The 26,609-nt window shown below is 34.3% G+C and overlaps 2 protein-coding genes across 2 annotated transcripts in view; one reads left to right on the forward strand and one right to left on the reverse strand.

Annotated features, from left to right (window-relative positions):
- The first annotated feature begins 240 nt into the window (after positions 1–240).
- On the forward strand, positions 241–2,223 carry LOC136816053 (uncharacterized). Its single transcript, XM_067072487.1, has 2 exons — positions 241–998; positions 1,330–2,223. The coding sequence occupies exons 1-2, from the start codon at positions 284–286 to the stop codon at positions 1,611–1,613; spliced, it is 999 nt and encodes a 332-aa protein (XP_066928588.1). The 5' UTR covers positions 241–283; the 3' UTR covers positions 1,614–2,223.
- Positions 2,224–4,415: 2,192 nt separating this feature from the next.
- Positions 4,416–26,609, reverse strand: part of LOC136816059 (sorting nexin-29-like) — a 53,619-nt gene continuing 31,425 nt past the window's right edge. Inside the window, exons 15-22 of the mRNA XM_067072491.1 lie at positions 13,605–13,816; positions 12,529–12,644; positions 11,800–12,048; positions 11,043–11,117; positions 9,816–9,884; positions 7,656–7,795; positions 7,119–7,193; positions 4,416–4,653 (exon numbers count right to left, since the gene is read on the reverse strand). Coding sequence (XP_066928592.1) covers positions 4,629–4,653; positions 7,119–7,193; positions 7,656–7,795; positions 9,816–9,884; positions 11,043–11,117; positions 11,800–12,048; positions 12,529–12,644; positions 13,605–13,816 — 961 coding nt within the window. The 3' untranslated portion in view covers positions 4,416–4,628. The remainder of the gene's footprint in view (positions 4,654–7,118; positions 7,194–7,655; positions 7,796–9,815; positions 9,885–11,042; positions 11,118–11,799; positions 12,049–12,528; positions 12,645–13,604; positions 13,817–26,609) is intronic.

Here is a 26,609-nt window from a genome sequence, read left to right on the forward strand (position 1 = left end):
CTAGCGTTATCAGTAAGCATCAAAAAGCTGATAATACGCAGGGAACGAGGTTGGGCTTGCGGTTGATGGTTGCGATATCGAATTCAAATTTAACTAAAGATCGTAGCAGACGGCGGCGAGGGGGGGGGGCTATCTCACAAGAGCTCCTAGGAACTATTAAGTTGTAGGGTTAGTAAATCTCACTGGCATTCACTTCATGCTTATTTCTTTTAAACCAGAATTTCATTTCTTATTATATATTGTTATTCTTGTTTCAGTCAGTAAATTAAAAAGAAGAAACAAAATGGAAGCCCATTCTCCACCAATGAAAAAAAGGAAATCAACACGTTTTTCAATCGATGATATTCTCCATGATGATTCACAAGACAAAAACATAGATCCGAAAACAGACAAATCGGAGAAGCATGATTCACAGACTCATTTTATGAAGAATATGTTGACATTAGAAAAACTTAGCGATCGAAAGCGTTCACCATTCTCGGAACCTCCGGAAATTGAGAAAAACTACGCAGCCTTAAATAGCCGTAAATTCTATAACGAGCTAGCGTCAAAGTTGAACTTTCCTTCCACTAACACTTCATTAGATAAATCTTACTATGAGTGTTGCACGACCGCTTACAATAGTTATCGGTTCACCTATCACAGTGACGTCACAACTCACGATACTAATGATTATGATCGTGATGGGCGTGGACGCCATTTCGCACCCTCCCCGATCACACCACCACCCATTATTCCGACACCCAGACGATACACCAAAGCGCCCATCCGATACGACTATCGGGTTCTAGATGACCGAAATCGGGAAAACTCATACCTATACGGGAAACGCTATCGGGATTTATTTGATATTTCACCGACTAGAATACCGACAGATTCAAGTGCTTATTATTCAGCGGACTCACCGACTTCGACACTTTCTCCGACATTCGTCGATTCCCCGACGTCATCACCGAGCAAAAGTCCGACTCATCAAAACAAATATCTATCTGAAACAGGTAAGTCATTTATTCTTTTCTTTAGGCATGACGTCATAACGAGGGTTAGTACAATCGCTTTAGATAAACGGTCGTGTTTTATTATACAAAATCTTTTAAATGGTTTAAACCTTTTAGATGGTTTTGCCCTTCGAAATGATGAAAGCTCATTGGTTGAAAAATGCATCAAACACTTTCCATTGGTGGAAGAATTTTCATAACAAATTTTAACAGCGTGGTCATGTCAAAGGGAGTATTCACCAAAGGGAAAGTCGTTGGATCTAATTTTCAACCAATGAGATCATTTCGAGATTCTCGAATTTAATTCCTTTTCTCTCCTTTTTCTCTTCAGATTTATCAAGCGGCAATAAATCAAGTCGACCAACATTCAATGGACATCAAATATTCCACCTTGAAAAAACATTTGAAACAACTAAATATTTAGCAGGTCCTGAAAGAGGTCGACTGGCCAAAGCTTTGAGGATGTCAGAAAATCAGGTTAAGGTATGGTTCCAAAACCGTCGGACAAAATGGCGGAAAAAATTATCTCGTGATACGACAAGGTGTGAACCCATTGAAAGTCTTTTGGAGGATCCGTCAAGTCTTTTGAGTTATCAACGTATACATCATTTATGAATTTAAAATTTTTCAATTCAGATTTTCAGATTTTTCAGGTACATATAATTTCCAAATTTGAATTTTGAATTTAAATTCCATTTTCAGACAGTATTACAACAGCCGATTTTATGTAACTTAGCTAAACCTGAAAGACGTTTATTCGATCCCTCCGCCAAAAGATGCCTAGCATGATAGATATATAGCATTTGAATTTACCAGGGTATAAGAGCACTGAACAAGTCGTTGCATTGATGACGTCATTCATCAACTCAAGTCAACTCGAACCCAATCTCTTTCTCGTGCTAGGATCTTGAATTGCATTTTCTACACTTTCATGTTCAATTAAAGGATCGTTATATAAAAACTTTTGTCCTAATTGTTATACCATGGACACCTCTAAGAATGTCTTAAAATAAAATTCTTATATTGATAATCTATTTGCTTACTAAGTTAAAATACCTCATTCAATATAATATTTAGGCCTTATTTTAAAGGTCAACATTTGTAATTAAATTCCAATCGTTGCTTTTTATATAAAACTTCACATTGTAATATAAAACAGAAAAATTATATATTCTATAGAAAATCGTTAATATATTATTGTATATACAGATTTTTATGATTTTTGAAAATAACACTTTTTTATACAGTACAATAATTGTAAAGTATCACTCCCATATAACTTTACCCCTAGGGGGTACAAGCTTTGTGAGATGTCCGAGCCGAAGTTCGAAAATTGAGAGTCCGAGTTTCGAAAATTTTTTTTTTTCTTCATTTTTTGACCTTTTGCAACTCTTAGAGAGACTATTTGTACCCCTTTGAGGGACTTTCGAGTTTCGTGAGTGTGAAAAAGGAGACCCTTATAGTTGGCACACAACCGGCACCCATTATCCCGGGTACTTACCCTAAGGTAAAGCGATTCCATGATGCTCCGAAATGATTTTCCAGCGAATAGATTTTTTAATATGCTTTTATTTAGTCACGTCAAAAACAGATATAAGGATTGGATAGTTCACTAAGTCTCGCCCAAAATTAAGCTAGGAGAACGTTTCATAAGACAAACATGTAGTCAGTCACAACAAGAAGCCCCCTCCCCCCAAAGAAGCTTATCTATTAGCAAAGTCAAGTACTCTTCAAGCAAATGAGATCTCAAACATGTACACGGAACGATAGTACTCAAACTTTGGTTCCACCCATTTCGAAATTCTTGAATAAAGACGAGTCGCTAATGAAAAAACTTATGGAATTGAATCTTATGTAGTCGGTCCGAGGAAGACATTTCCATGGTACATATCATGAATTTCTTTGCGGTCACCCCTGAAGTCAAATTGAAACAAGCTTAAATCCTTTCCATACCGCTGTCGGCATAAGAAAATTTATGATTTCTTTACCGGTGTCGGCATTTGCCGATCTGAACTATAGATTTCATTAAATAGCACAGTTGAATAATTTAAATATACAGTGGAACCTCTAATTAGCGGACACCATCGGGGAAAGGGGTTAGTGTCCGCTAATTAGAAGTGTCCGCCTTTTAGAAACTTTTGATCTCGGAGCTCCAATTTTGAAATTAGGCCATCCCAGGGTGTCGAAAATACAAAATTGGGGTCTAAAGTACTTATCTGCAGACACTAGGTCATAGAAGAACAAGAGAAAGGTTATTAAAACGCAACAAGTTAGTTTTTAACAAATGAAAGAAAATCTAGAAATATAACACCAAAATTGAAAATACAATTCGTTGAATGGGTCAAGGGAAAACTGGAAATTTGTAGAAATAATTTGAATAATAAGACTAATAAGTGCTTGAAATAAAAATATCTAAAAATTTTTTTTCTCGATTTTGGACGTTTGTGACCCGTTTGATATTCAATGTCCGCTAATTGGAGAACTGAAATAAGGGTTTTGGCCATTTCGTGCGAAAAAATTTGTCCGCTAATCAGAGGGTCCGCTAATTGAGTGTCCGCCTTTTAGAAACTTTTTTATGAGGATTTGACTAGGAAACGGCCGGGGAAAATGAAATCGTCCGCTAATCAGAGGTGTCCGCCTTTTAGAGTGTCCGTTAATTAGAGGTTTTCAAAGATCTTTTTCATAACTATACATTTTTCAACTCATTACTTATATTTCTGATTCTTTTTCAGAAAATAAAGCTAAACTCTGTGGTCGCTCATGTCGGCATATGCCGACATCTGGCAAATAGGTCGAACCTTTTCCGTGGCAAATAGGTCACTACCTTAAAAAATATGAACGGCAGTTAAAGGGTTAATAACAATTTCAAAGGCTTCAAAAGATTGAAGATATTAAGATGTAAATTGAATATAATGATTACTGAAATTTCAAATTTCTTTATCTTAAAGATTCTAAGTAATAATTTTATAAAAATCAATGATCTTATGGTTAAATCCGTAATTAACAAAACTTAGATACACCAATTATAATTTCTTAATCATTGTTAATACTAAGTAGAATACTGTATCATTAGGCCTCTTTACGAATTTTATAATAAGATAATTTTTGGACAAATAATTTCCACAAACAACTTCCATGTGACCATCGTAGGCCACTTTACTGTATCTATAATACATGTTTCAATTTAGCGAGAACTTATTGTTGAAAATTTGCCAAATTTTTTACTAAAATTTTAATTCGTAATTATTTTTCGTATTTGATTAAAAAAGGGCTATATGAATTCAGGATTTAGTTAACCCAGATTTTACATTTTTCCGTTACTGTCAGAGTTGAAATGAGTAGCAGCCACAACGTAAAATATATTTAAAAAAAACATCCTACATACACCAATAGAGAGATTTAGAACGCCATGACGTGCCCTTTTTTAATGAAAATTTATTCTGTGATTATGTAATATAAAATGCTAAAATACTAAAATAGTTTAAAATAATTTAAAAACATCTTCACTAGATACTTCCACTAAAAAATATAAAAAGAACACAAAAAGACTAAGTACTTAAAAAGAAAAGTAAAAAAAAAACTAAAAAAACTTTGCTAAGATAATGTTTTTGTTCAAGGTACAACAAATCTTCAGGAAATCTCAGGAAAAGACGTCCTAGAAAAAAAAATGGGGTTTGTGGATGTCTTGTTACGTTTATGTATAGAAAGCGTGAAACAGAACATGCATCCGATCGCCAATGACAGAGAAATCTAAAAATTTCGATGTGATGTTAACCCATTAAGTGGCACTGCAATCATAGGAGATCACTCAATTTTCTGGTCCAGTACCGGTGCATCTGGACCTAGAAGTCCCGCTCTTTTTTTGACCACATCCGATTAAAAACTAAATCGAGAATGGCTTTTCTTTCTTATAGTTAGGGTGTGAAATCACATTAAAATCGAAGAATAATTGAAAATTTGAAGTTAAAGGTTTTGTTTTTAAATAAGAGTGATATCGTTTGCTTATTCATCAATTTTAATTCACAAGCATTTTCACATTGGGTTGACACGGATGTGGAGCAAGATTGGTCAGAAAGAGGGAGAAAAAACTATTTTTTGCTTAGATCAGCACAATATAACAATAGGGAGACACTGTCCTGACCTGATATTAAATATGTGTCTGATATGAAGTGGGGACACTTGTAAAAATAAAACCTTAAAGTTGAGACTATCATCATATGAGATTGACCGACTTACTCCGTCCTGTACCGGTAGATCTGGACCTAGTAGCACCGCCCTGTTGTATGACCACACCCGATTAAAAACTAAATCGAGAATGGCTTTTCTTTCTTAGTTAGGGTATGAACTCACACTAAAATTAAAGAATAATTGAAAATTTGAAGTAATAACATGCAATGAAAGAAATGGAAAACATTTAGCCTAGGGTCTATAAATTGAAATATTTCGCGACGAAACTAGTCTGGAAATCATATGGTTTATGAGGTATTGTTAACGGGAGGGGTCATAAGAATTTAAGAGTTATAGTTGCTTATGATAAGAGTTAAAGGTTTCATTTCCATAAGTTTTCGCGTTTCATATCAGAGACATATTTCATATCAGGACAGTGTCTCCCTATTGTACTGATATAAGCAAAAAAAAGTTTTACTTTTCCTTTTTTTTACCAATCTCCACATCCGTACCAATCCAATGTGAAAAAGCTTGTGAATTAAAATTGATGAGTAAGCAAACGATTTCACTTTTATTTAAAAACAAAACCTTTAACAGAGATTAATAGTTATACCTCATGGTCTCACATCGATGAATATAGAAAGGTTTTTAAGGATTAAAAAAAGATCACCTAATAATATGCTTGCTATCCATAATGGCTAACCAATTTTTATCTGGAATTATGAATCGTTTTTAAAACTCAATCCTCAAAATTCGAGGAGGAGAAAAAAATATTTAAAATATTTAAATCTAACATGTTATAAATAATAAATTTGATTTAATTTTTTTGGATTAGAACAATTAAAATACCATTATCTATTTACAATGGGAAGTACTTAGACTACTTTTAAAGTAGCAGTGTTGTTTAAGAACTTAGAAACTTCATTAAAACTTTAGTTCGGGGAGGGGGGTAAGGTCCAGTGAATCAGTGGGATGGGCAACAATAGTTATGTAGGTTAGATGACAAATTAGTTAAAAATTTAGAAAATGAAGACTTTTTTCTTTTTCATTTTTAAAAGATTTGACATCTTTTTCTTAAAATTATAGTGCTCTGAATTATCTTTTCAACGGTGTATGATTTTAATTTAAAGCATTGGGTCCGTAAAATACTTAACAAAATTTATTTTTGCTTTGAGATTTAAAAAATTGAATCAAAATCATGAATTACAAACGAGAAAAATTTACAAGGATTCATGATCGGGTATAGATTAATTTCATTCATGATTCTTACAGTATTATCATTTTAAATTTAATCATTTAATTGAGAATAAAACCATAAAAATGAGACGTGGAGCATGCATGGCGAAAAAGGTCCACCTTTCTAAATCGGACTACGACGGCATAATGTGACAATACTTTTACTCAAGGCAGAAGATGACGTGTGAGGTCGGTGTTTAAGCGACAAAAATGCCGAGTGATGATCGATGGGAAAAACGTGGGACGACAGAAGTCGAGCAACGGTAATTGAAGAACAATGTTGAATCCTTCAGCCGAGGAAGTCAAAAAATGAGGGAAGCTACAGAAATGCCAAGTGGCAAGTGATGATAATGGTGCGACATAAAGGCGTGTGAAGTCCAGAAACAGTACTGGACTAGTGATGTCTAATCCTTTATTCAAGGAAGACAGAAAATTTGGCACGCGCAACGTCAATGGTCAAGCAACGGAGATGATGATTGATGAAGGGCGTGTGACGACACAAGTCAAATAACGGAGTAACGGCGAAGATGAATGATGGGTATGTTAATGATGAATTCAGAACACGTTCATAACGGACCGTGAAGGGCGTGTGACGACACAAGTCGAGTAACGAAGTAACGGCGAAGATGAATGATGGGGTATGGGTCAATGATAATGATAATTATCAATAATAATTCAGAGCACGTTCATAAAATTTGAATACGTCTTACTACTCACAATCCGGTGTATACTGGTGATGAACTTCGTTCCTTTATTGATTTCTTTTTCCCCTGTTTCTTGTCATTCGTCTCACTGTAAAGAAAGGAATCGAAATGATGTAAACATGTGAATATCAGCTGCATTGGAAGGCCACATGGTATAAATTTTGCCTAACTATTTCCCATGGTCGAGAAACCCAAGTTACAATTTTTTTGAATTTTAGTAAAAAAAAAAACAATTAGAAGTTTGATGTAGAAATCGCGGAAGAAAACCTTTTTAAAAATTCCAAATTGTGATATCTCAACTCGGAAAACAGTTACATAAAAATACTTGAAAGTTTTACTACAATCTTGGTCAAAATATATTGAGAAGTTTGGTTAATTCCTCGTTTTTAGCAATAGAATATTTCAATTCAATAGGGTTTGTGGTTGTAAGTATTTTTTTGTAAGGTTGTTTTTTTCTTCAAATATTATGACTTTGATTGTAGGAACCATAGAAGGTTTCTGTAGGTCAACTATATCAAACAAAATAATTATGCCTTTAATAATATTTTACCTGAAGAATGGTATTGAGGATATCAGAAGATTTCTATTGGGATTAGTGGATAATGCTTCATTGCTTGACAACTCTGCATTGATTAAAACACGTAAATATTCTTGAAGCTTTTTCCTTCGTTCTTCCACCAGTTTAGAAGCCTAAAAAACGAAATTGTGTCCATCGGTTTTCTGAAGTTCATTTGCTCTTTAAGTATGCATTCCTCCTTGCTACCATGTGGTAACCATTACCGAGTTTATGTATGTGTGTTTTTCAGCGACGGAGACGGTACGGTTCTAATTTGGCTAGATCATGACTAACTGAGGACGACGGTAAATCAGCACTTTTACCGTCCTCGATTTTGCGGGTCAGAACTACGGGTTTTTCCAAATCGCTTCAGTCACTTTACCGTCCTGAAAAGTGCAAGTACATAAACTCGCTATTCCCAGGGGGGGGGGGTAGTTTAGATACAATAACATAGTGAACACATGGTAGCAAACAAAAGTGCGCACTTAAAGCAAAAAGACTTTAATCGTCCTATGTCAAAAGCAAAACGGTTGAATGAAAAATGATAATAAAAAGAGCATAATTTTAGGAAAGTTTCCAGTATTTGAGGCTGTCATCGTTTTTTAGGTGAAGAGTGGGTCCATAACAGAGCCATCGATGAGCCTCTTAACCCCCTAAGGGCGAAAGCGTCAGAAAATTTTGCTCCCATTGTAGATTTTGGTTTTATTGTTCTTGATGAGGATTGAGTTGCAAATCCCTAAATCATAGAGGTATAAAGAAACAGGAGAGAAGTATGCTATTGTAACCAAGCTCGCCCTATGATTAAAAAAGTTACGATGTATGCATGCTCATAATCTCATATATCGTGCATTTTTAATGAGCTCTTTTATCCATAGGTGAAATCATATTGGCTCATTCATGAAGGTAATAAAAATACAGATGGAGAGAAAACGTCTCGGTAATGACCTAAATGATCGTTGAAATCTTTTATAAATCTATTCAAAGCGGCTTTTCTTTGATGTACCATCATTGGAAGCAAAAAATATCAATTTATAACTTTATAAGAACAGAAAGAGGCTGGTCCGTTTATTTTGAAAAACTTAATTTTGCGAGAAATCTTAGTTAAAATGCGATTCGAAATAGTTTCAACTGATTTAAGGATAAAAGAATATATTAATTTCATAAGGATATATTTTTGGGCTGGCATTTTGTGAACATTGAGAGTCGCATCACATTATCATTGAAAGTTTCTTATCTTAAAATCTTCACGTCTAAGTGGGCAGCGGTTTTCATACTCTGACAAAATTATCGATACAAGGTTCGATGGCTTTATGGGCAGCTTCCCCTAGAAGTTTGGAGTATTGTGCTTATTATGTGAAGTTTTTTTCAATTTTTCATGACAAGGCTATTATATCTCAATATACTTGTTAAAAATGTAATGTCTTTTCATTCATCTTAAATATTCCCACGAGTATACCCAAAATTAATCATCTTATTCCCAAAGCAACCAAACAGCTGTTAGCTTCCGATGATAAATCAGAATAGAACAAAAGGCATTGACTCTCCATCTATCTTTATTACCTTTATGGCTCATTTAAGCTTTAGAAATTAGATGAGACGAGATTCATTGTTTCTGACATCAGTGTAAGAAAATATTTGGAGTTAAAAAAGGCCTGTAAACTTGGCAATCCTTCATCAAATGATAAGATTTTTCGATCAATGTTTTCTTTAAGGTGAACTCTATTGCTTGATACTTTCCTCCAAAATTCTCCAGCAACTTTATGTCTACAAATTGAGTCTGAAATCGTGTGTGCTTATAAAGAAATTTTCATTTTCTGGCTTGAGAAAATATCTTTTTAAAACAAAATTGAACGGATAACAAAATGGAACATAAACTTGTTTCGTGGACGAAGTTTTATCTAATTTTTGTATATTAAAAGGCTAGAAATCTTCAACACTGATTATTAGGATGTTCAGAGCAAACTTGAGTTCTACTAAAAAGTCTTATTTCATCGGGCGAGGTTAGAATTTCTTTTGATACATTTTATAAAAGAAATCAAAAGACTTTAACGACCAATTACCGACACATTTAACTCCTGTTTTTTTTATACCTCTATGCCTAAATAGCCTCCCTCTGCCTAGGAATAGGAAGATTTAAGTTTCGTCTATTGTTACCTTTTTACCAAATACTTTCTTCTTTGGAAAATTGAGTTTTTCTTGGATTTTCGGGTATTTCTTGCACATCTAGAAGACAATTGACATTTGCATAAGAAAAGGCAAAATAAGTCAACCATTTACAAATACACGCATCACAATGAAGGGTGGCTACTTCAAATAATTTTATATCGGGAAAAAAAACCTTCTTTAAAAATGTGTGCCGTTAAAAGTAACAAATAATTCATTTAAGTTGACCTGGTTTCGGGCTGCTCTATTTATCCAATATTCGTCTGCAATTGTAACGAAACTTGAAACGGATATAAATAAATACGCAGCGCCATAACCTTTGAAGCGTTCAATGCGGAGATTAAAAATGATACTATATTACTTCGAATAAACGCCCCGGGCCTTTCATTAAGGGCTCTGACCAAAGTCGAAAAATTGATTTTAGTATTTGAACATAAAAGTTATGTTTTAGGTTCTTTAACACTTTTAACAAAGAATCGCCCTTATAAATTGCTTTTTCAATAAAATCCCTTAAGAGTAATTAAGAACTTAATTGCAAAAATGACGCTATGAACTTTAAAATAACGTTAATAATATGTTGCATTACCTTCTTTTATAAACAGTTTTAATGGGTAATTAACCTTTTTGTTTCGAAGTTTTTTCAAGCTGTCCGCAAAGAATTGAACTGTTTTAAAATTTTCGAAAAATTTTTCTAAATTAATGCATCAAAAGTTATGGCTGTTTTTCTATGAGAAATTGGGATGAAAAATTGGTCAAAAAGCACTATTTTCAAGATTTTGAGACAAATAAGCTTTTAGAAAATTTTTCCGAAAATCTGTTTTTAGTTCGAATCCTTTATACACCATCTACCGCAAAAAAAATTTTCAAAATGTTTTTTCTTCGCCTAAAATAAGCTCTTCAAAGTTAAAATACTCTTCTTCGCAAAAGTCTTCATTTTCTTCTTCATCAAATTCTTTCATTGTGATTCTTAAATTTTCAGACTCAAGGATAATTGGCCAAACAGAAAATGTATAACATGCCACAGTTTTGTGTGCTACATCAATTAAGTATTTATATTTTGTACGTGGCAAATATTAAAAATTCACTATGGTCAGAGCCCTTAAATTAATTTGGTTTATAGGGAGGGGGCGCTTATAAAAAGGCTTCTCCCGAGGACTCCTAAAAGGAGGGGCGTTTATCAGAGGGAGCGTTTAAACCTTGTAGCTTATTATTTTTTACCTCTAGATGCAGTTTATTGAATTGTGAATAACGTTTGTAAATATTGAATTCGTCATCCCCTATTCGAATGTAAATCTAAAAATTTCGGGAAAGAAAGATAAATCTAATAAATCGAATCGTATTTTGTTATTTTAGAGTATACATCCTCGACAAAGGGTGACTTTTGTAGAGGTTTTTCATTTTTTGTTAAGTTACGTTATTTCCGCCATTATGGAAACAAAAGTTCGAATCTGTTCGAACCACTGACCTTTATATACCCTGGACCAAGCTTCTCAATCCCAGCCAAGCAAAATCCTTGATCGGAGTTTTTTGAAAAGTGGTACCCTAATGGCGGCACTACTCGATAGCGGTGTAAATGCATCGAGAGCACTAGGTCTACTTTTTCTCAAATTCTTTTGGTGATGTAGCGGCGTTAGACGTTAATTTTTAACATTGCAATGGCTTCTTCTCGGGTACCAATTCCAAAAAAACTCCAATCAAAGATGGCGGATATTGCTTGGTCCAGGAATATATAAAGGTCAGTGGTTCGAACGTTCGCTTCCAGCTTTCATAATGACGGAAGTTATGTAATTTAACAAAACATGAAAAACCTCACACTTTATAAATCAGATTTATGGTCAACATTATGAAGATTTTTCGAAAACTTCAAAGAAAAGTTGAAAGTAAACAATATAGAAAGATCTGGCTTATTTGAGTGAACCACCAAACCATAAAGATTCTCTAATAGGGAAACAAATTTGAAGCAACAGCATCATACCTGATATACATGATGCGAATCTGTTCCTTTACCACCTTCAAACACCGAAGGTATCCAGATATTGATCAACGGTCTACCCGGACGGTTTTCCGTATTATTGTCTTGTTCTGGTAAATGGATTTCGTCCGGTAACGGGCCACGGAGAGCTACAAGTTCATGTTTTAATTTTGATATGTAAATTACTTTGGATGCTAATTGACGCTGAAGGTTTTCTTGGAATTCCATCAGTTCTCCGTGAAGTTCCGCCATCTGAAAAAAATGAGGAACAACAGTTTTGTAAGAAAAACAAAGTCAATAATATAGCATAGTCGGGTAACTTAACCAAAGCATAGCAATTTTTTATTTTAAAACATGTTTCGATATTTTATATCATCATCAGTAGTAATAGTTTTGTAAGAAAAATCTTTTCTCATGCAATGAATGGATGGCAAATACACCGGAAGGCCAAAGAAAAGATTGATGGATAATGCTAGACTTCACATTGATTAATTTAACTGCCGACATGACTGAGGTTAGGACAAACTAGCGTACAATCACCCGAGGAAGATGTTATCCTTTTAAATTGTCTCTTCACAATTAGAGTGCTCGAAAATACTACAAAGCGAATTACTTCATTAAAAGAAACATTATTTTTCTATACCAATACCACTGGCGCTAAAAATCCAACCTAAGATTGCATCAATGCATGAAATGAAGTATTGAAGTAAGTAATGAAGTATTTCTAGTTACCTGCACGAGTTTTTCTTCAAATATACTGTCGTGTTCACTATTGGCACGCTCGCGTTCTCGCGGTTCGCGCGCTTTCAAAGGTGAAGCGGAAGTGATGTCATCAGCAGTCACTGGTCCTGAAATGAAAGATTAAACTTAAAATTTCAACAGCATAAAATATAAGCAATAAACTTTTTACTTACTTACTCTGGGCACTAAAAAGATATGATAAAATAGCGCTCCGCGTCGCACATATTATTTCAACTAGAAATTTGTACGAGTCTCAATCCCATAGTTCATAACTGAAATGGTTGGATAACCGTTAGAGTTATAACCTTTCTTTTGATATTGTAAGTTTTTAACGTGCAAGAGCAACTAACGCAAAGGAGGATGGGATTGGAAGTTGTACAAATGAATAAATTTGTGCAGATTTGTTTACTACTTTTAGATTAAATGCGGTGCGCTATAATTCGATATCTTTTACTGCTCATGTACACAACGCAGTTATGAAAATTTGAAAAAAAAGATGAAAGCTTAGAAGGAAAGCAGATCGATCTTTCAGTTTGAAGGTTAGTAATTAAACTAATGGTTGACGGAGCATCCGGCTACGGCGCGCAAGGTTGTGCTTTCAATCCCTGACCGGGTCATAATACCAAAGATTCCAAAATCGTATTTGATACCTCTCTGCTTAATGATTAGCAACAAAAGAGAAGGATCAAGGGTCAGTAGAGAAATCCAGGGGAAAAGAGGGCCGCTCCCCCTACCTTTAGGTGGGTAGATAACAACCAAAAAAGGAGCCTTCCGGTCGTCTCCGACTTAGAAGATAGGCAGATCGATCTTCATTACAGTTCGAGAGGTTGTCATTTAACTAATGATTGAAATAAAACTTCTTATCAATAACGAAGCATACAGTTAACTCTCTCTAATTCGATCTTTAAAGGTCCAAAATTTCTGTTCGAATTAGAGAAAGATTCGAATTACAGAGAATAATTTAAACAACTTTCCAGCTGAGGGGACCAATAATTTCGTTTGAATTCCAGAAAGATTCGAATAATAGAGATGATTCGAATTAGAGAGAGAGTTGAGAATATTTTTACCGTCACCAGTCGAAGAATCTTTACCAAGCATTTGTACAGCAGCCACATATTTCTTCAATTGGTTCTTCAAAACGTCTACTTCTCGATTCAAATCGTTTATTTTTTTCGAATCGTTTTCTTCTCGTTCTTTACTTGTGGTTTCGAGATGTTCTAAATCATTACGTAATGTTTGGACAAGTTCACGGTGTTCTTCTAATGATGTATGTAGAGCACTGCGGAAAGAAAAAAAACAAATAAAATTCATTAAACATTAATCTTAATCTTTATGTGGTCCCTTTTTTGAACTTAGAAGTCCCTGTCAGGATTGGCAAAATATGAAAATTTTGACTTTTTGCCCCTTGAAAGATCGAAATTTGGTCAAATTAGTCCAACGAAGGACGAGAGTTGGGCGGCATATTCCCGTTACCTCACAACCCTAGTACCCCCCACCCCCGAGCAAAGTGGTCAAAAAATGTAAACACTTCAAACTACCTTATTACATGAATATTAGGAGACATATAAATAACACGAATTGAGAAATTTCGTGTTAATCAAAACCCCTTTAAAACCAGCCGTGGTGTCCTTGAAAAAGCATGATAAAATTCGTGTTAATTTTTGCGTGTTAATTTATTCAAGGCCGTTAAATACTTCCATACTTATAATTATATTCATGTAATAAGGTAGTGTTTGACAAAAGATATTGTGAAATTATATTACCATCCTTATCTATCTTTTACTCTGTTTCAAGCTGGGTTGTACATTTTTACAGCTTACGAGGGACATCGCCTCTACTGATTCGAAAGTAATGGAAGTAATAGCGGAAAAGTAATGGCGGAAATTACGTAACTTAAAAAAAAACACGAAAAACCTTTGTTTCTCGAATCTTTCTGTAATTTTCCAGCCCCCCCCCCTCATCAAGGAGAAACTCTTTTAAAATATTTCTATAATTCGAATTTCTCTGTAATTCGAACAAATAAAATTCCTCATTCGAGTTCGAATTACCAAGAGTCAACTGTATAATGAATCAACGGATCCTGCACTAATGTACTTCCCAGTTTTCTCAAAGGTAACGAATCGAGTGGGAATTGAACCCACGACCTCTCGGTTCAATTCCCACTCGATTCGTTACCTTTGAGAAAACTGGGAAGTACATTAGTGCAGGATCCGTTGATTCATTACCTATAAGTAATACGCACTTGATTTCACAGTCAACTGTATAACCAATGCTCTTATTGGGAATCCAAATGAAAAAATCACATTTTCTACGTGTTCTTCATAAAGTCTCTGTTTATAAATCATAGCACAGTATGTGAAATAAAACTATATGTCATATTTACAGTTTAAAAAATGTTAAAAACAAAATATAAAATCTCCCCGTTAAGGATTCACTCTTGAGGGTTTGTAGAGTAAGAAAGCGATTAAAGATATGTTTACTAAACAAGCATTTGACCAAAAAATTAACAAAATTAAGCGCACGAACTGGTACATCCTTATCCTGGTAATGCTTATAAGCTTTAAGGTCGGTCTCCACTTGCGCGCGCTGCGGTCGCACCTTTTGGCTTCAATCCTTTTTGCTTTGAAAAAAGATACGTCATAAAAATATAGCGCGCGCTCGAAAAAAATCAACCGTTACGTCAAATCGCGCCATTGGAATTGCTTCATTTTTCTTTTGACCAATTGCGTGGAAGCATTGCTCAAAAAGTGCAATGGAAGCGCGCGCAAGTGGAGACCGGCCTTTATGCTTGTAAATGAAATAGCGTGTATGTGCCAGATAGGAATTGGTCACAATCATAATTTTGATTTCGATTATCAACAATTTGGGAATTGGTGTTGTCAGCGTCCTAACGCTTTGTCAAACGGTGATGGCGGGTTGAAAGTCTATCTATTAGGGATCTACTCTTGTCTCCCGAATAGACAGTGGGGAGGGGGGTCCGTATAAGCAGGGGGTAGAAAAATTTTCTAATGTTCTAAAAATTCTAATGAGCGTGGGGATGGAATAGGAGGGGGCGGGGACGTCTATTCGGTAGACAAGAGTAAATGTAAACATTCGTGATTTGTATCAAGGGGGTATCAAATCGCACAATACGGGAAGGGGCCTGGCAAAAAACTTCAGTCCTGGAAATTTAGATGTGATTTAAGGGAACACCGTTAGTGTTAAGTAGTTCAGAAAACCATATCTATTATAGTGCCACAAACACTAGATAATGAATATAAACAAAAATCAAAAATATCAAATCTCCTCTCTCCAGACAACATCCATTACTGTATCTTCTTCTCAACATAGTTAAAAACGAAAACACAAGTTCTTCTTTTAACTCTTTTTACTCCAAAATCATTCAGTTGCATCATTGCTTTGAGTTTATTCCTCACCATTTTCCCTTGTCGTAAAGCCCGAGCACGAACTTCTTTCAACGTATCAGTCTCGATTAACTTATATGTTTCGCGAATCTCAAGGATTCTTTCGTTCCCTTCCAGTTCTACAGTCTCAGAAAGACAATACGTGAATTTATCAGTGTTAGGATTATAGTAACAAATCTTAAAGTAAAAAACCACTAACTTGTTTTCGTACCTGAATAAAAGGTCGAATGTAAAGCTTTTATACATGTTTTTGAAATCCTCTCTTTCTGGTGTATTCGTGAACAAAAACCAGGACATTTTCTCGGCATCCCAAGTCAGTCTGTTTTGTAACTTTTTAGACATGTTGTCCTTGGTAAATAGATGAGGGATTTCTGTGCCAAGTAACAGAGTCTTGATTTCATTTTTGTTTTTTATATTTGTATTTAAAACTGTATCTTCAATATAGTTTTGTATCTCATCCATTTCGTCGCACTCGTTGCAATGCAAGATTTGGGTTAATTTCTTCGTTCTTTTTTAATTTGTTTCTTTATCTGTGATAACGCAGGTGTATAAAGTATTAGCAAAACGAAATTAATAGCAAGTTTGTATTTTTTGCGGCGGAGACGGTAAGCTTTTAATTTTGTCTACATCCGACTGGCTAAGGACGATTGTAAATATGCACTTTTACAGTCCTTAATTTTGCGGATCAGAACTGCGGGATACTCCAAATCCCTTCACTTCGCACTCCTCATAGGTCGCGTTATTTTAACGTTAGTTGTGGGAAAAATCGATGACAACAGACTCCTAATAGATTGGTTTGGTAAACAGCCAGATTTACAAGATAAGCGAACGTACAGGACATTATTCAGAAACATCCAAACAGAATATCAATAGCACAAATACTCTGGATGACATAACACAACTCAAAGCAACAGCATAATAGCGAGCAATACACAGCCAACATAAAGTAACGCACCACGACACAACACGTCACGTCACGTCACGTCACGACACGACACGACACGACACGACACGACACGACACGACACGACACGACACGACAACAACGTACGATATCTCATAGAATAGGCGCGCTCTTCGAAGAGCTTCGAATCCGCTCCCGAATTTCCGTGCCAGTTCCTAGTTATCGAACTTTTGTATTCTACTCTTATTCTGTACAGTATAAAGAGGCCAACAACATTAGTTGTGCATCAGTTGTGCATTAGGTCTTACCTGGAAACATCAAAGAATCAAGTTGAATGTAAGTTTTATTCTGATTTAAGTTGTTTAATCGAAAAGTAGTTGGTTCGTTTGACTGGACAAACAAAAACAGCCACTTCAGACTAAGCTCATTTCTTGGAATAACGCAATTATCCATCAAATGGGTCTGCTCTGCTCTCTCTATATGTTCTAACCAATTATTCTAACGTACTTTCTTTTTTGTCCCACTTAAAGGTTTTTTTTACATAAGTGTCATATCAGACACATATTTCATATCAGGACAGTGTCTTTCTATTGTTATATTATGCTGATATAAGCAAAAAAATGTTTTTCTTTTCCTCTTTCTGACCAATCTTACTCCACATCCATGTCAATCTAATGTGAAAAAGCTTGTAAAATTTAAATTGATGAGTAAGCAAACGTTATTACTCCTATTTAAAAACAAAACCTTTAACGATATAAGTTTACTCTATCTGTACTTAATTGGAATTCTTGCTATCTAGCATTAAGTATGATTACGTTCAAAACCTAACAAATAGAAGAAATCACCTTTTCGTTAATTTCCTTTGCAGCAATTGGCAACTATGTCCGAGCTTTTTCGGAGCACATTGAAAAATGCAATCGACATGCAATTCAGTAATGTTAACACTTTTGGCACACTATGTACCGGTGATTTTGGCACAATATGTACCGGTACTTTTTGTACTACCTTATCGGCCCTTATTGGCGTTATTTTTGGGCTCGTGGCGTAATAAGGGTTGGTGTTAAAAGGGTCGGTGTAAAAATTTTTAATTTTTAATTTCCAATTTTTACCTAAAAGCGGTGTTAATTTTTGCCCATTTTTTCTTAATTTAAAGGATTTTAGGCATAATTAAAGGATGAAAACTATCCATTTTTTTACTCTATATATCGAAAACTTCAATGATTTTCAATGGAATTCAACAGTTTAATACTGAAAGATGACATTTTAATGTAAATTTTAGTTAATAATTACTGTTTTGAAGCCTGAATAGCGATTTTTACAAGTTTAGGCATTATTTACGGCCCTAATTGGCGTAAACCCAAAATTAGGCTGTGACGTAAAAGGGGCCGGCGTAAAAAGGGCCGATAAGGTACCTTATCGGCCAAAACTTAGTCGACCTTAATCGGCCATTTCTAAATTTGCTTCAAGGTAATACCGATATGAAAAGTGGATTAAGGAAAGCTTAATTATAAAAGTTTTAATTTGGCCCAAATTTTTAGTTAGCCCAATTTTTTTGTCGGCTCTAATCTTAGTCATCAAGCAGAAATTTAGTCACTTAGTGCCGACTAAGTTTTGGCCGATAAGGTATGTACTTGTACAACTGGTACGCATGCGCAGGCCGCTTGAAACTTTGGAGTGTAAAAGCGTATGGGTTCCAGTCATAGCAGGGGATCTTCGCAAGAATAATTTACAAGATTCGTAAAACTTGTCCCAAGAAAACCTCCAGTCCAATCCGTACATTTGTCAAATCAGTAATTTTTCCATCTTTATTATAGACAGGTTTTCCAATTCACTTTTTCACAATTTGATGTTTGATTCGAATAGTAAAACGGAAAAGGAGAGAGTTTTTCCCCAACAATTTTTAAAGTCATTAATACATACAGAAAGTGGAATAATGGGGGAATAATACAATCTCCTAAAACACCAATAGCTTTTGAAATTAAATCATTGATATGATATGACCTATAGCTCGAACTCGTTGTGGGTGGTTTTTCATGGAGTCTGGTATGAAAACACCTTCTTTTTATAACATCATTTTAGCTGAAGGCTAAAGAAGATTTTTTCCAACATAAATCATTACACTTTTTTTATAAGCACAAACTTTATCAGATCATAAGGCTTCGGTGACCAAGATATTAAGAACAAGTTAAGAAATTTTATTTTTTTCATAACCACCCCAGTTGATTTCAAAACAACACCGGGTTACTGTGACAAGGAGTGTCTGATCGACCACGATCCCCCAACCTTTTTAAGAGTAGTTAAAATAAGTTATTATCACGAATTAAACATTACTAGCCGGTACCCGGCGTCGCACGGCGGTTTAGCTGTTGCTGAACGCATTTAAAGTCCTTTGGATGTTGGGAAGGTGGCTTAAAACACGATAAAATCAAAATTAAAGGGAAGAATTCACTTCAAAGTTTAACTCTATTCCTCCCGGTTGACGTATCTTTTAACCGTATTTTGAAAAATATTTTTAAATTGTGGTAAAAATGATCAGAAAGGGCGTCTTTCAAATTACACCATACCGGTGACCAGCGACGTCCGAGACGGCTCTGCAATTAGACTTATTTCTCGCTTCGCTCGCTTTACATTTGCCGCAGTTCTTGATGTTTAGGAAAACTTTTACATCAAGATAAGCGGAGTGAAATTATAGACATGGCAAGTTGTTCGTCGAGGGGGAGGGGGGTACTTAGGCAAGAGAGTGGTGCCTTTTTTGAAACATGGTAGTCTCTGTAAGGGTTTGGAAAATAAGAAAATCAAACTTCAGTCCCACTAAGAGTCGGAAAAATAGGAACATTTCAACTTTCTGCCCCCAGAAAGATAGAAATTTGGTCAAATTAGTCCCAATAAGGGAAATAAAATTCACAAATTTTTCCTTGTTGCTTCTCCTCTTTAGTCCCGCTAAGGGTTCGAGGGCCAAAAGTCGGACAGCACAAAACACTCCCATCAGCTCGCAACCATAGTTCCCCCGGAAGGCAGCTAGGACACGCAGACAAAAAAGCGTGATAGCGGCGCAATTTTATGTTGCTTTTTATAAAACATTCGTCATAACTTTTCGAATTCAACAAAGTATGACTTAGATTTACAGCAAAATAATTATGGACATAGATGTTTATAAGTCCCTTTTTACGAAGAAAAAGCTCATGTTTTTACCAACTAACAAACTTATCTTGTCTTCTTTTCTATAACAGATTTTGTTTAAAAGATTTCTTTTGTATGTTTTGAAAAGAATTCGAATGTCTCAAATCAAATAAGGTCGTTAATTACACTCGAAAACATAAAACAAAAGAAAAGAGAGAAAAAAAGTAAAAAAGGCGGCCACGGGCAAGTCAGGGTAGAAATTATAATCTATCAATCAAAACAAACTTATCGCACAACTCAAAGTCATCTTTTAAAAGAGCAAAAACATTGCTTGCAAAAACGAAAGTGACACGACACGGTTAGTGTAAAACACAGGTCACAGGTGTGCATAGCACTACTTCGTCACATATCCTTACTTCGTCTCCTATTGTTATTTTCTTTTCTACATCATAATCTATGCTTAATAATTAAACAGCTGAATATACATGGTTTCTACTAGATTATTGTTAATCATTTAAACATGACGTAACATATGCTATTAAGCAAGCTAAGAAGTTGATTGACAGATATCTTTGAATAAAATATGGAAAATTGATTGACAGATGTATTTTTCTAGAATACATAAAATAATTACCGTTAGGTGTGAAAATGATGGGCGCAGAGGTAAATAAAAAACTTATTTTGACATTATACATTTCTTTAACTGACCAATCAAATCACTACTATACATGTAACATTTTTGAAGAGTGAGTGCACGATGAACAATCGTGATGGAAATTCTAAAGAAATATCTCGAAGAAACCATAATACGCATGCACGGATGCTCTACACATGGTCACATGACTTGAAAGTTAGATTTTGCAGATCAGTCAAAAAAATTTATCCTTACTTGGTCACATGACTTAAAAGTTAGATTTTACAGATAAGTCAAAAAAAATTATCCTTACTTGGTCACATGACTTGAAAGTTAGATTTTGCAGATCAGTCCTGATCAGTCAAAAAATTTATCCCTACTTGGTCGCCATTCATTGCGTAAGAGTTCTTTAAAACTTTCACAAAAATTTATATTCCCACTACACGGTCACGTGATTTAAAAGTTAGATTTTGAAGATTAGTCAAAAAAATTTTCATTACATGGTCACATGACTTGAAAATAAGATTTTGCAGATCAGTCAAAAAAATATATCCTTACTTGGTCACATGATTTGAAAGTTAGATTTTGCAGATCAGTCCAAAAGATTTATCCTTACTTGGTCACATGATTTGAAAGTGAGATTTTGCAGATAAGTCAAAAAAATATATCCTTATTTGGTCACATTATTTGAAAGTTAGATTTTACAGATTAGTCAAAAAAAATTATCCTTACTTGGTCACATGACTTGAAAGATAGATTTTGCAGATCAGTCAAAAAAATTTATCCTTACTTGGTCACATGACTTGAAAGATAGATTTTGCAGATCAGTCAAAAAAATTTATCCTTACTTGGTCACATGACTTGAAAGTTAGATTTCGCAGATCAGTCCTGATCAGTCAAAAAATATTATCCTTACCTGGTCACGTAACTTGAAAGTTAGATTTTGCAGATCAGTCAAAAAAATATTATCCTTACTTGGTCACGTAACTTGAAAGTTAGATTTTGCATATCAGTCAAAAAAATTATCCTTACTTGGTCACATGACTCTTGAAAGTTAGATTTTGCAGATCAGTCCTGATCAGTCAAAAAAATTTATCCTTACTTGGTCACGATGCATTGCGTAAGAGTTCTTTAAAAATTTTACTAAAATTTATATTCTCACTACACGGTCACGTGATTTAAAAGATAGATTTTACAGATTAGTAAAAAAAACTTATCCTTACTTGGTCACATGACTTGAAAGTTAGATTTCGCAGATCAGTCCTGATCAGTCAAAAAAATTTATCCTTTCTTGGTGACATAACTTGAAAGTTAGATTTTGCAGATCAGTCAAAAAATCTTATCCTTACTTGGTCACATAACTTGAAAGTTAGATTTCGCAGATAAGGCAAAAAAATCTATCCTAACTTAGTCACGATGCATTGCGTAAGAGTTCTTTAAAAATTTCACAAAAATTTATATTCTCACTACACGGTCACGTGATTTAAAAGTTAGATTTTACAGATTAGTCAAAAAAATTTATCCTTACTTGGTCACATGACTTGAAAGTTAGATTTTGCAGTTCAGTCAAAAAAATTTATCCTTACTTGGTCACGTGACTTAAAAGTTAGATTTCACAGATTAGTCAAAAAATTTATCCTTACTTGGTCACCATTCATTAAGTAAGAGTTCTTTAAAACTTTTACAAAAATTTATATTCCAACTACACGGTCACGTGATTTAAAAGTTAGATTTTGAAGATCAGTCAAAAAAAATTATCCTTAGTTGGTTACATGACTTGAAAGTTAGATTTAGCAGATCAGTCCTGATCAGTCAAAAAATGTTATCCTTACTTGCTCACATTACTTGCTGATTTTGCATATCAGTCAAAAAAATTTATTCTTACTTGGTCACATGACTTGAAAGTTAGATTTTGCAGATCAGTCCTGATAAGTCAAAAAAATGTATCCTTACTTGGTCACATGACTTGAAAGTTAAATTTCGTAGATCAGGCAAAAAAAATTATCCTTACTTGGTCACGATGCATTGCGTAAGAGTTATTCAAAATTTTCGCAAAAATTTATATTCCCACTTCATGGTCACGTGATTTAAAAGTTAGATTTTACAGATTAATTCAAAAATTTATCATTACTTGGTTACATGACTTGAAAGTTAGATTTTGCAGAATTTATCCTTACTTGGTCTTGTTTACATCAAACACTACTTGGTAACGTTTTTTCATTCATTAGAAATGTTAATAACTTGGACCAAAAATACCAAACACACACTACTTGGTCACGTCTTTTTACCCATTAGAAATGTTCATAACTTCGACCAACAACTCCAAACACTACTTGGTCAAGCCTTTTTGCTCATAAAAAATATTCCTAATTTGGACCAAAAACTCCAAACACTAATTGGTCACATTTTTTTATCCTTAAAAATGCTCATAGTTTGCACCAAAACACCAAACACTACTTGGTCACGCCTTTAAACTCATAAGAAATGTTCATTATTTGGACCATAAACCACACCTTTTTACTCATAAAAAAATTTCATAGTTTGGTCCAAAGACATCAAACACTACTTGTTTACGCCTTTTTACTCATAAGAAATATTCCAAATCTGAACCGAAAACACAATATACTACTTGGTCACGCCTTTTTATTCATTAGAAATCTTTATATTTTGGACCAAAAACATCAAACACTACTTCGTCATGCCTTTTCACTCATAAGAAATGTTCATAATTTTGATCAAACAAACTAAAAACTACCCCGTCGCGCGTTTTTCCTCATCAGAAATGTTCATAGTTTGGATCAAAAACACCAAACACTACTTGGTCGCGACTCTTTACTCTTTAAACATTCAGATATTTTTCACACAAAACCCCACCAAATGTTACTTAATCGTATCTTTCATTAAAAAGCTCTCCTCACTCCCATTATTCGTCCAAAAATTTCTTCGATATTTAAAGAATTTTACGATATATTGAAAGTTCAGGTGAAGAGGAATCGCTAACTTGCACATTTAGTACATTTGCGGCCGAAACGTCCGACGAGACAGAATGAGATATACCTTTTTCTATTGAGATTTGTTAAGAATATTCAATTTTTTTTTAAGCTAAGGGTGTTCTTTCTTTTGAATCTTAACCCTAAAAATATTATTGAAATTTTTAGGGCGATCTTTAACCGGTATGACCGATTTTAAGTAACCGGTATGACCGACCGATTTTAAGGGATCCCAACCGTGATCAGGATAGGATAGAGTGATCTGTCGAAAACGAAAGTGTCTCAGAACTTGTGACCTGGTTGATGTATGTATCAAAAAACTTCTTTCTTCTACATTTTGACTTGTTATAAGGAGACTTTATCATTAGTTTTAGAGATACTAAAGAAACTAGCTGAAAAAAATTCGATTTCTAAAACTTCTACAGATAGAAATTATTTAAAAAATAATATCAAATTCGATTCTATTATTTTATTAGTTTTCTTGTGCCGCTTCTTAGAAGCCGTATACAGTATGTTCTTTATAAAGTTTTTGATAAAAAAAGGGTTCAGACATTGAGATTTCAACCTTTACTTTTTGCTAGACGGAACAAGAAAGCGATCATCCATTCACTTTATTAAGTTTGTTTGTTAACAGCTTAAAAAAAAGGGAGAATAGACTTTCTTGTTTCATTTGTTTATTAACACCTTCACATGAAAGAACAATTATTTTTGTCTAATTTCAACAGCTATAAAGGTGTTACAGAACAATAAAATAAAAAAAAGCAAGTAGAAACCACCTCTAATCTCAAGATCAATCAGAAATAATTTATGCAATTATTCATGCATATATTATGACGTAAAAGAGAAAATAACAATAGGAGACGAAGTAAGGATATGTGACGAAGTAGTGCTATGCACACACAGGTCACAGGTCACAGGTCAGCTTCAATTACTATAAAACACAAAGAAAATGTTTGAAAAACAGTTGTTAATGTCAAAAATATAATTCCAAAGGTATTTTGTTGATCTAGAACTATTTTAAAGCTAAAAATCTACCCACGTGATTACCACGTGATTTCACGTTTTATGCCGTGTATAACTGTAATTCTTGTATTATATATTACATCTATATCACACATGTAAAAAAATTATCTTTTCAATGTTATATGCATGTTACGTATGTTATATACAAAGAATACGCATAAAAAAATATTGATCTAACCTTTTGCTTTAACAGCCCCCTAACAGGAAAATAGCTATTTCACAATCACTATGACATATCTCATTTTATCTCCTGCATCACCGTGGGTATGATAACAAGAATTGATGAGAATAGCGTCAATGGGATTACATTTTATAAATGTTTCAATATTTTTATCCCTGCTTTGTATTTTTGATAAAATGACGTCACTATTTTCATATCTCTAAAACAGCCCTCTTGGAGTATTTGCTGTTTTCAAAACCTGCCAATCTTTATCCACTTGCAGCCTCAGCATCCTATTATGCATGAAGAATATTTTATTGTTAATTGTTGTACAAAACCTCATACTTTGAGATAACATCATTATTTACATAATTTAAGTGTCATTTGTTGTCAATATTTGGGGTTGATGATTTGTCGTTTAAGTCTTCTAAATAACATATTTTGATATTACATTTTCATTTTCATTACATTTACATTACATATTTTTAGGAACTTACGTTATGAGTTGTATGTTACGATTGCGTTACAGTTTTCCGGTCTGTAATTTGTAGGACCTGTAACCTGTGACCCGTGACCTGTGACCTGTGTTTTACACTAACCGTACAGACTACGGCTATTACCGAGTTTATGTATTTGCACTTTTGAGGACGGTAGAGTGACTGAAGCGATTTGGAAAAACCCGCAATTCCGCCCCGCAAAATCGAGGACGGTAAAAGTGCTGATTTACCGTCGTCCTCAGTTAGTCAGGATCTACTCAAATTAGAACCGTACCGTCTCCGTCGCTGAAAAACACACATACATAAACTCGGTATTAATATATAGATTGCTACGTTTTCAACCGTCTAAGGCATCTTCGTCAATATCAAATAAGGAATTGAGATTTAGTTCTTTCTCTTTGATACTGATGATATAAAGACTAAATCCTTGACCATAGCATGCCATGTTCCCATCTCGCAACGATAATCGCATATGGTATTTCTCTCCTTCCACCAGCTCTTTCTAAGCGATCACCGAAGGGTGGAAATATCTGAATCTCCCGACGACGATCTAATTTGTAGAGTGGGATATAGGTTAAAAATGTTTTGTTTAAGTTCTGTCTTATGTTCGACAAGCCCACAAGGTCCACTGATTTCAAATTTCATTTTCAAGCGTCCTCTTTGCTTTTAGCCAATGGGATGGTTTGTATTGTTTACTCGAAATTTTGGTGACTTTTTATTTAAATTTTTGCGAAGCAGCTGACCGTAAAAAGGTGTATTGCAATGAAAAAATCTCTTTCGCTTATCATAATAATTAGTATTTCATTGAATTTGAGGTATAAATTTATAATATAATATAATAAGCAGTTATTGGACAAAGTCGAATCCAATATGCAAAAATATTGGGCGTGCGTAGCCCAATATTTTTCATATTCGATGAGACTGCGTCCAAATAAATAGTTTATTATCTGTTCATCACTAAAATATTTCTCGTTTTCAAGCATAAATTCCAATTTATAAGACCGTAATCTGGTTTCTTGGTAGCTTTTTATTCAAAAGTCTTATTTTTATTTTGTGGCGTAACGTCAAAAAGAAGATGCTCAAATTGTCATTGAACTCGTTGTGTGACGTCAATTTTTGAAATATGTAGCCTCCATGGAAGTTATATGCTCGAAAATATTGGACAGCAAAGAAGCCAATCAAATGTCGCTATTAACGCGCGTCGGATAATAATGATTTTTATTTATTCAGATAAAATATATAAGCATAATATTAAGAGATTATCCTTGTAATATCAATACTTCCGTTTGATCGATGTAATCGGGTTCAATAATCAACTGATTTTGATACGATAAGCAAAA

This window comes from Clytia hemisphaerica, unplaced genomic scaffold (assembly GCF_902728285.1).
Source record: "Clytia hemisphaerica strain Z4C2 unplaced genomic scaffold, Clytia hemisphaerica genome assembly, whole genome shotgun sequence".
Classification (NCBI taxonomy): domain Eukaryota; kingdom Metazoa; phylum Cnidaria; class Hydrozoa; order Leptothecata; family Clytiidae; genus Clytia; species Clytia hemisphaerica.